General features: G+C 46.2%; 1 protein-coding gene across 1 annotated transcript in view; it reads right to left on the reverse strand.

Annotated features, from left to right (window-relative positions):
* LOC108578348 (transmembrane and TPR repeat-containing protein CG4341) overlaps positions 1-10933 on the reverse strand; it is a 217962-nt gene that overhangs the window by 110282 nt on the left and 96747 nt on the right. The window contains exons 2-3 of the mRNA XM_017941667.1: positions 6731-6971; positions 3501-3797 (exon numbers count right to left, since the gene is read on the reverse strand). Of these exons, the coding sequence (XP_017797156.1) occupies positions 3501-3797; positions 6731-6971 (538 nt within the window). The remainder of the gene's footprint in view (positions 1-3500; positions 3798-6730; positions 6972-10933) is intronic.

Consider the following 10933-nt stretch of genomic DNA (forward strand, 5'->3'; position numbering starts at 1 on the left):
CATGTAAAACTTCCAAAGTCCAAACATCCGATGTACAGGGGACTCTAAACAGCAGTGACTTAAAAATAAGTCGCAAAGTCAAAGCCTCGGCGAACGATGCCAGCTTCCGGACAAACGCGAAAGAAACGAGAAATAGGTTGAAAGAAGGGGAAGCGGCGTGAAGGGAAAAGGGAGGTAAAACAGTCTAGAGAAGAAGAAGCGGCAAGATCGAGTTCCCGCGCTCCACCATGGTGTCGGTAGACGCGAACGAGCCTTGGCACTCCTCCAATGCTGGTTGGCTGGTCCGCGACATGCATCACGGCAGGCGTCTGATGCATCCTGCGCATCCAGACGCGACGTGCACGGGCACAAGGGGGAAAAGCGAACGCCTCCGAGAGTGCAAGGGTCTTGGCCGTGTGTCTGGAGGTGGCTGAAGGTGGTTAAAGCCTCGTCGGACCGTGCATCACAGGCCACTGTCTCTAGCAGATCGACCTGGCTCTCGCGCGCCGCGTTTGCACATGGTACACGCGTTAGCCTAACCTTGCCTCGTGGTTTCCTCTGGCTACATGGAAACGGGACACACGTGCGTTTTCGAGAGAGAGAGGATTCTCGATTACCAACGTCTGTACGGCGCACAGGTGTAACGTGCACGATTTGCGAATGAACACGTTTAACGCGACGAATTCGATGTCACGATGCTTGCCTACAATTAAGCCACCTTGTAACAGGCTCGTTATATCGTGGTAATTACACGATGGTATCACTTCTGTGAGAAGTAATCTGGCTTCGGTTGCATCCTCTTACGCTTACCCACACACACCGTGGCTCGCCTACTTTCCCTCGTCAGCGGTAATTTGATTACGTCCTTCCGACGGCAGACCGGTCCATTTTCAGTTGTTAATATTCGTAATGGCAGGCGCGCAATCCGGCGTAATGCGGCCCTCGAAACGTTAATTTACGGTAATGTGTCCGGGGCACGTGAGATGCGCGCCGTGGGCTCGCGCAACTTTGCCTTCACGAGGCCGCGCAACTCTTTGCCTCGAGAGGCGCCGCTCGAGGAACCGTGTTAAAAGGCACCGACTCCGACGTACAATTCGGCCAAAGGAGCTTTCAATTCCGCGCTCTTATATGTTCATCGCTGTTCGTTTGTTTTTTTGTTTTTTCGTACGAGGACTTGCTCCTTCTCGCTTCAAATTTCCTTCCAATTTTCTTCAAAGATGAGACAAAGTAAGATAAATTCTTGACTTCGTTTTTGGAAATTGATTAACACGTTGACTGCCACGGTGGTCATCAGTGACCACCAAAGAAGGGCATCGAATGTTTAGAGTAATTGAAATAAAATGAATGTAACGTGGTAGCTAACTAGACGTTACTTTGAATTTTAAAAAATAACAATAAAGCATAATATGATACTATACTTCTGGTCCCCTGAGCAAGGCATGTAAATCTTTCGTGGCATAAAGCTTGTATGTGCGTCGCAGCATCGGCAGTTTATTAGCGACGATTAAACGACGCGGAGGAACTTCACTCGTTCAAGTCCAAGTCGAATGTGTATAAAGTGGACTGCGATGTGAATACTTGTGTGTTAGACTACGAAGTGAATACTTGAGTCGTAAGCAACGATCTCCTTCTTAAAATTTAAGTAACGCCCTTTAGCCAGCCTTTCTCAGAGCGGGGGTGAGGGCACTGTCTAAGTATGGGGGGTTTCTCGAAGGTTCGATGGGTCGCGGAAAATTCCTCCAGGTCGACTCTTAACTACAAGGACCGTTATACACATGTTTTAGCCGACCTTTCGGAAATACCGAGTTTATGACCTGGTCGGTTATTAAGACGAACGAAACGAAATTCTAAAGCTATTGTGTAAAAACTACTACTATCGCGAAGGCACAAGAAAAATAAACTGTCTGTCACGTCCATGTCATAAACTACCCTTCGAGAATCTTTAATTACGGTGTTCCGTATCGGACGGAACAAAGTTGCTTATTGAAAAAGAGACCGTCGCAAATAGTGTATATTCCTCGACAACGAGCAGTCCAGAAAAATTCGCAGCTCTTAAAATCCGATAAGTCCAAGCCAGCAGTTAAAGCAGTCGTTGAACGAAGTCGTAAGTTGCGCGGGATTGCGTTGTAAAATGGAAATTCCGCGCGACCGCTGATGAGAGATAGCTCTGTAAATCCGAAAGTGCGTCTCAGGGCGAGAAGAACTAACTTTAGAGCATGTGTTTCATTCACGAGGTCTATTAACGGCACTTTTACTACCGACAATGAGAACGAGTCTCCTCTCTCGAAATACGGATACGCCAAGTTTCGTTCTGAACATGCTCTGCACAAGTACCGTACATCATAAACACACGATACGTCAATTACAACATCCTGCCACTATGGAACTCATCAGCGCGACCTAGCTCGACGTATTACCCAGCCCGAATCGATACATTCTGCCCCTGGGTTCGCACACCCTAATGATTCACCGATAAATAACTCCCAGTGTCTTCCATGTGCGATCATCCTCTGCACTCGGTATTCACCGTGATAACCATCCTCTGCTTTGTATTAATAGTATCGAGTCGCACTCGTCACGTATACGTTATCAGGGAAATAGGAAGCTAGAGGATTGTGTGGTTTGGCGGTTGAGTGTGGAAGGAGGAAATAATTTGAGAGGGAATAGGTGGGAGAAGGAAGGGAGAAATGGATTTATTTTATCCTCAGACTCTCGATGGACTCTTCGGTAATGTAGAATCGCGAGCGTTGCGGCCTTCGTTCGTTCGTTTCTTGAGAAAATTTTTAAAAAAGTAAGAGCGTGGAATGAGAGTCAGTGTAAGATTTGGATGAGAGGAGACCTTGAGTAGAAAGCGTGGAAACAGTTTGTGTGCTTAATAAATGATTGTAGGAATCCGCGAACCTCAAGACTGGCAAGCCGAGCCTTTGCACTCAACAACTCCCTCTCTATTTTCCCTCGTCGGTTCCCTATTCGGGTACGGAGGCCCCGATACTTTCCCGAACCTCCATCACAAGTCCCAAATCCCACAGTAATGTAAGGGCTGTCTGGTCTAAATAATACTTGTCAGGATTTATTTAAACAGATGTTGAAACTATATTTATTTGTCCGTCCGTCGTTGACGCCTCGTTCCTTTCTTGTCCCTCTTTACCAACTACACGTTTCTTAATAATCCTTCTAATATATTCCGCTTAGTCTTATTCAACGCGTCCTTATATACGAGCCTTGACTTACCTGACCCAGCCCTTAGCGCGTGGGGGTGTCAAGGCGTTGGGACTGGGTTCCTCCGCAGATCTCTCGGTCATAAACCCGCGCGAGTCCCAACACTCGCCCGACCATACTCTTACAGCAATTACTCTAGTTTCCCTTCATCTCACTCTACAGTAATGCTACCTAAGAGACCGGTGTCACACGCGAGGGACACTTAGTCCAGTGAGAAGGTTAATATTTCCATCTCACGACGTAGCATAGAAAATACAATCTCTACGTAATTCTCGGAAAACTTGGCAAAGGAAGTTCCTTACCTTTCGACTGGACTCTCCACGACACAGTTCCCATAGGAGACACAGGGCTAGCGAGGAGATTCCTGTTTCCTTGGCGAGAGTGGCCAGGGTTGACGACACCAGAGCCAAGATCAGAGGGAACGGCGACCTGGTGCGTTCACAGTGTGCACTGTATGCCAGGAACGCCGACAAGGTCAACAGACAAGCGAGAAGATCAGCTCGGCCAACTACGCCGGCCACCGCCTCGCTGTGAATCGGATGTGCAGCGAACAGGAAGCCGGAGATCGCGTGGCCGAGGTTGTTTCTTCCCGGCAGTACCTGCAACGTCAGAGATCCTCGTTCAATCTTTGCACAATGGCGCGGCCGGATCGTGTGTTTCTCGCTCATTGTCCAAGAGGTGGTGCGCGTTTTAGCGCAGTCTTTATAGCAGGGGACAATGAACCGGGGCTCTTCGCGGAGAATGGGAAACGAGGCCGGCCTAACTGCTCTTCGGCAATTTCTGTTAATCTGTTAAACGGGCTCCGCCACAGAGGGCAGGCCTCTTCTTTTTTACTCCAGTTCCCCTAATCTTCAATCTCTTTTAATTTGTATAGGGAACTCTTAATTCCTTGTCTTAAAATAACAAGACACTTATGGCAAAGGTTACGGTCAAGATGCTTGTTCGACCGGACGCGAATGTTTCGAGTTGCGCTAGCGGCAAATTAACCCCTTAACCTATGATTTCCTTTCTGACCGTGCATCTAAGCGTCAGCCATTTGCAATTTTAGTACTGTATCAGGTAACGAAAACTAATCCGTTACAGATTAATTACGTTTAGTAATCCTCAGTTTTACGAATTCAAACGAAAGTTAGGATTACAATGAATTTTTCTCACATTTTGACCAGAATCTCTGCCTCGAGTCTGACACGTTGTTATAGGTTAAGGGGTTAATGGCGCGAGGGCTGCTCTCTAGGTTGAGGATGAATTGGCGAATGGTGATATTAGGTTTAACTATAACATATTCGCGGTGTATAATTTTTGATGTATCTTCGCGGTGCGTTTGATGACGAGTTCTTTTTTTTTAGGATTACTGGTGTACTGGTCTGGTTTATTGTCTTGGCGCATGTGGTGTTCAGGTGCGCGAGTCTTTGAGATTTTTAGCGTAATAAAGTACTTCATGGGTTACGCCGGCTAAGACTGCTTTGTTCAAGTACCGTTTCCTACAGAAAAAGGGCGACGTGACAAAGGAAAAATTGTTTCTATTAGTTTGTTTTGTTGGTCCAACTTCAGCTAGCACTTGAGAATTTTGTACGATATTTTTAAAGAATCGCGAAACGAGGAGTATCTTTCGAGGATTCTTGCTTTACTCTTCGGATGCACGGTTAACGTTGACAACGACACGCGTAATTTGGATAATTATAACGCAGTTTAAATTGCATCGAAGTATGTTATAAACTTACACGCAGAATACTGATTTCGCGGCGTGTTTCCATTAGCTCGACGCTGTATACAGACCGAAGGACTGCGAACGACTGCGGCGAACTTGGGCAAGGCGGCTCGGTGTTTATGTACATAGGCCTCGCGCGGTAGAGTTATAAATGTATAGTATACAGGGTGTATCTAGTAACTAGGCATGATTGTAACTTCGTTCCTTTCGCAGGTAGAAAAAAATTGTGGAGGAACGTTTTGCATTGTTCGACAAGCTCTATCGTTGAGTACTTGCAAAGTGCAATTCACCCGTTTTTTAAATGGAACCTTGCAAAAATTTTTACATTAACCCATTTGCATCGTTTGAAAAAAATGCAGAATAGGTCCCTAATACGAAATTTAAGTGGTCTGCGATTGTTCACTATACGAATTCGGTGATAGTGACCAGAAGTCGTGCAGCACCGGCCACTCTAGGTTTTTGTACTACAACTTGGGCTAATGTTGGTAAAAATGAAATTTCAAAAGTAATTTCAAGTACAAAGGGTGCTTAATAAAGGGGGACAAATGGCTTTTCTTAAATTCTCTCATAAAGATAAATAATTGGTAGAAATAAAAAAGTTGTAATTTGCAGCGAACGAAAAATTGTCGTACAGTACCGGCCAGCTACTTAGTTGGCAGATTTGAAGGTCCAAGTAAATAAATAATGTTAGTAAAAAATATTTAAAAATAGAATAGAATCGTTCTTGATCCGCACACTCCACGTGAGCCCAACCATTGCATCTATGAAAAGTAACTTTTGTCGCACGGAACGTCTTAGAACTCTGGTAATACCGAAGAAAAAAGAACGTTCCCGGAATACGTTTTTCCATCAGTAGTGCAATCAACTAACAGTATAAGCGAGATCTAGCTTTGGCCGGTACTGCACGACTCTCCCCTATATATCCTCTAACGATGCAAAAGGGTTGATCGACTGCCAATCCCGTTAATTCCGAACAAACGCCCTGCATCCATACAAAGGAGCGTGATCATGCAGTCAAATTTCTCCACTTGTCACGCGTTCGCGTCGTAAACCCGGTTTTACTAAGAAACAGTCTGCTTAATTGCCGTGCTATTCAAATGAATTTCTCCCGAACGGAAAAACCCGTCTGGCCGGTAGGAAATTTTCACGTGGAAAACGTTCCCCGACTTTTTTTTTTCTCCGCCTGTTCAATATTCCCTGTACACGGTGACGCTAAAAACGATTTCAGTTATCCAGGAAAACGAGCCGGGGACAATGGCTGCACGGCCGGCGTGTATTATTTGACGGGGATTGAAACAGGCGAAAGCACGAAACGGAACCGAAGCTCTTGGAAACGAAACAACGGATTTCCCCTGGTAATCCCATTTCCATTACGATAACCGTGGCAGGTGACATGCGTGGCCGTCAAGGGAGGTGGCAGCGTGCCGCGCGGCACACACACGATTATTAACGTAATATCCTGGAATTAAATGGACTGGTAAAATTTTATTTCTAACCGGTCGCCGTAACGTCTGGTATTATCAAGTCCGCGTGACGTACGCTCTACAGGTGTCACTATTATCTCGTTTTCTGCCGCACTGACGTAAAATCTGGCGGTGGAAACGAGCAGCACAACGAGCGTTAATCGAAAAGCACAGACGAAACCGCGTGAATCTGTTCTCCGCCATCGCATACACTTCTCGTCCTACACCTCCTCATCTACCACTAGCACCACCTACTACTCCAGCCTGAATCAGTTTCTTGTTTGAATAACCGATAAATTCCAACAATACCTGCTGCCCGGCCCCATTTTAATTAACGTTATTATCCGCTCGAGAGCTTTACCTTTCTGGCGACCCTGACCACGAGTATGGTACAGGCAGCGTGGAGGGCCACGTTCACTAGATGATAACCCCACGGTTCTAAACCTCCGAGAAGATGATTCAGACGAAATGTAGCTACACAGAGAGGTCTGTAGCTACCGTGGGAGCCTCGATCGTGGAGAGGTGTGCCCCAGAAGTCGTTCTCCAGCAGCCGGGACCACGGCGTGCTGGATAGCAGGTCGGGATTCGTCAGGATTGCTCTTCTGCAACAGAACATTTTAATTACGTTAGCGTTGCGTTCATGCTGTCTGCGTCTTGAAACTTTGTACACCGGCAAGATTTCGGGTTGAACGTTAGGAGAGATGCAGGAAGATGCGAAGTTTTCTTACAACATTTTTTTGTAACGAAAGTTTCTTCTCTAGAAAGATTCTTCGCTTAAATCGAATCGGTTCAAATTGGTCCATGAGAGTGAAAGAGTTGAAGAGTTAAAAATATATATTTTTACGAAAAGGAAATAACATGTTTGGAAGTGACGTGGTGCAAATGATTACTCGCAAAGAGGGTAACAAAAATATATTTATTCAACCAATAATACTTAAACTAATTATACGATGCGCGTAGAAAGGAAGTCTACGACCAAAGGCATCGTGTCTTTTTCGGGGCTCCCTTAAGTAGCCTCTTTTTCCCTGGGAAAGTCCCAGGAAGTGGGGGCGCGGGCCTGCATTGCGATACTCTTGCCCTCGAGGACGAAGAGACCCAGAGATGTTCGCCTCGAGGGCCAAGAGTCGCCAGGCCTAGGTACGTAGGCTCCCCGTGGCGGTCCCCACACGATTAATTTTGTAAGTTCTTTTGTAAATACAGAAAATAGACAAAAATTTTTCTACGAATAGCCGAATGATACAATTTTTTGCCGGAAAAATGTGTCGAATTGACACGAGGGACGGACGAGGGTCAGCAGAGAAGCTTCTCGTTCGAGTCGCGAAACTGTCGAACCTTAAAACCGAATCCTCCGCCGAGTGTTTCTAACGATATTCGAATTTTCTCCGGAGGATCGTCGGAAAAATGGACGGGGAGCGAGTGTGTGCGTAGCGGCGTACGATAACATCGTCGGACAGTAATGAAACGTGGACACCGATGGACTATTGTTAGCTATCAAACGATGGAATTCGATATATTATTGTGGTGGACGTACAATTAATTAACGCGAGCCCAGGTGGGACACGGTGAACGATCATAGAGAGTGAATATGGGAGGTCGGTCTCTCATATTGTTTGATCATTAGCCTCGTTAATTATTGGCTCGGCTACATTCCTCTTCGGCTTTGTTGCGTCACAGAGGCCCGGTTCTCTGTCGGCCGGATAGGCGAGTGTAAAGGCGCATCCGTCATTGTTGTCGTCAATGGTCAACGAGGCCGGTTTACGCGCGCGGAAAAACTGTGAGCGCAACGATCGCGGCGAGAAAAAGAAAAAGAGGGAAAACGTCGCGAGAAATAACGAGTACGAAACATTGTTCCGCGGTTACGCGTACGCCTAGTCGAATCCTGTGCGTTCCTTCTTAGCTCGGTAATGTGAGGCGGTCGCCGCAAATCCAAATATATTAAATGGGAGTGAAAGAACTAAAAATATACATTTTTACGAAAAGGAGATAAGATCTAAATGTATGAAATGGGAGTGAAAGGGTTAAAAATATACATTTTTACAAAAAAAGAAATAAACTCTAAATGCAGTCCTTTTCGTCCATTTTCCAGCCCACTGCCCCGAGTATTTAATATCGCAATCAATAACGAAACTTGGTTCGCCAATTGCCTCCTCTGTTTCGCAACAAAATTTCTTTAACAAAGTTTCCAAACGCGTTAGGATGTAACGGATAGCAAACTTAACCCGCTATAAACAAGGTTCACTCCTCGCCCAGGAAATTTAATATCTCGAGGATCCTCCGTTGGTATACTTTAACTAACACGCTACACAGGATACAGATTTCAAAGATAAAAGAAAAGCGGCGACACTCTTGCATGGGATAAATTGTGCACTCTGTTAATCGTCGTTCCGTTTAAACTCGGGAAAAATTATGCAAGCAACGCGGGATGATTTTGAGAGGATCGCGGTTGGTAGCAGTGACAACGAACACCGCGGCATTTTAATCGAGCGACTCGATAGATATTCATGAGCGCCGCGGTGTTTCAGCTTGTCTCGAGACTGCGATACCGCAGGCGACGCACCTGAGCCATCCTCGTCGTCAGGGAAATGGAAGCACGGCTCGACGAACACCGGGCCAATAATTTCGAATTCCACGGCCCTCCAATAAGCCGCCGCCACCCCCGCGAGGATCGTGTCGCATTTTCTACGTGAGCTCGCGATCAAAACAACCACCGGTGACAATCGCAACCGTACAGCTTCGATTCTTTCCCCGTGAAATTTCGATGGAACACCTGTCCTCGCGTGTCGGTATCTCAACGGGAAATCAAATCGACCGATCGAACGGCGCACAAACAAATTCGGACCCTCTTTAGAACAGTACAACTTTTTAAAAATTGGACCAAACGGCTTGACGTGTGCAAAAAATTTTGAAAAAATTGCAATATTCTTACACCTCCGAGAAACCCTGGCGCAGGTTGGGGGTTTCCTCAGAGCAAGGCCCGCGTCGCTGGGTCCTTACCTGACCCAGCCCTTATCGCGTGGGGGAGTCAGGCGTTGGGACCGAGAGGTCTGCGGGTCATAAACCGGCTCGAGTCCCTACCTTCACTCTACCATATTCTTACACTTTGACGTATTACCTGCGCACAAGCTGTTTGTTCCAGTAAGCAAAAGTAATTGGTTTCGTCGTAGTTGTAAATTCATAAAGCCGAATACAACGGCAGTTGAACGTGGTTTGTGTTTATTTTATAATCTGCATTCGGCGGACATTTGCCTCTCAAATTACAAGCACGTTCCCGGAACGTACATCATGTGGACAATATTCCTAAAATTATTCAAATCATTTTTCTTTCAAGAAATTTCTCTATACAGGTGACTTCAAAGTAGGTATTCTAATCTAATCTAAATTTAACATTCCTCTCTTTGTCGTGTTTTACTTTTACATTTGTTTTTTTAAATTGCTACCTCTTGCACGAGTAATTCCGCCATTTTTTCCTCGTCATTTCGCGCGATTGTTTAGTTAATAGTACACGCGCAATTCGGAAAGTTTCTCCGCGCTAGTTTACCGTAAGTTTCCGGGGAGAACGCGAGGACTGATCGTCGCAACGTCGGTGCCGCGAGATTTACGATCTCGGAAAATTCGTTAGAATTCGGAACAATTGTACGTTGCGACGGTGCTGCACGGAGTTCCCTCGATTTCCACCGGCTGAAACGGCCGACACATTTATACGAGCGGCCGGATGGCACGTAAACTTTCTCTCCCGTCGCTGTTTATTTCAATTTCCGGAAGCCCGGCAGGCGGGTGCGCGCAAATTTGCAAAAGAAACACACCGCGGTGGTGTGCACAGCGAAAGCCCCTTTTCATATTGGAACGCGCCAACGCCACATCCTTTTTCGTTATATTGTTGCCTTCGTTAACATCGATTGATCCCCCCGCGAGTGTGAAACATTTACCACCCCAGCACACATCTGCCAATGTCAATGTTTAATGAGAATTCTCTAGCCGCGGAAGATAAAGGGTGCCCTCGTACGTGTCGATAAAATTCCGATTTCGTCCTTCTTATCTGTGTTAGTCGTTCAGAATCCAACTTCTGTAATCGTAAAGCTTTGTGGCGGCCCATGCAGCGCGCACGGCGCCACATTGTAAGCACCAACGAGACTGCGAGACGCACGCAACGAACGTGTCTTTCGTCGATGTCGCGGCGGGCCGAAATGGATGGCTGTCCTCGGAAAGCGGGGAGACACTTGAGATCCGTTCCGAGGGCAGCCAGGGTCCCGGTGTTTGAAGGACGGTAACTGTGGGCGATTGTGACTTCGTTAATTCAACGGCGTGTTGAAACAACGCGACGAAACGATGTCTGTTCTATAGATATATTTGGTGATAATATTTGTCGAACGCGAGCTATTCAAACTATAAACAGCCCTGTGTGAGGAAATATTTTTTTCACACTCCGTAGGCAAATTGGCTCGTTTATGAAACAGTCTAATTACTTTGCCGTTCTAGGTTTTGAAACTGCGTGGAAAAATTCTGGGTTGGTTGACAATGACGATAACTGTGTTGTAGGATTGTTTGTTGGGCGGACTGTTTGGAA

The sequence above is a fragment of the Habropoda laboriosa genome, unplaced genomic scaffold (assembly GCF_001263275.1).
Source record: "Habropoda laboriosa isolate 0110345459 unplaced genomic scaffold, ASM126327v1 scaffold5, whole genome shotgun sequence".
NCBI lineage: Eukaryota > Metazoa > Arthropoda > Insecta > Hymenoptera > Apidae > Habropoda > Habropoda laboriosa.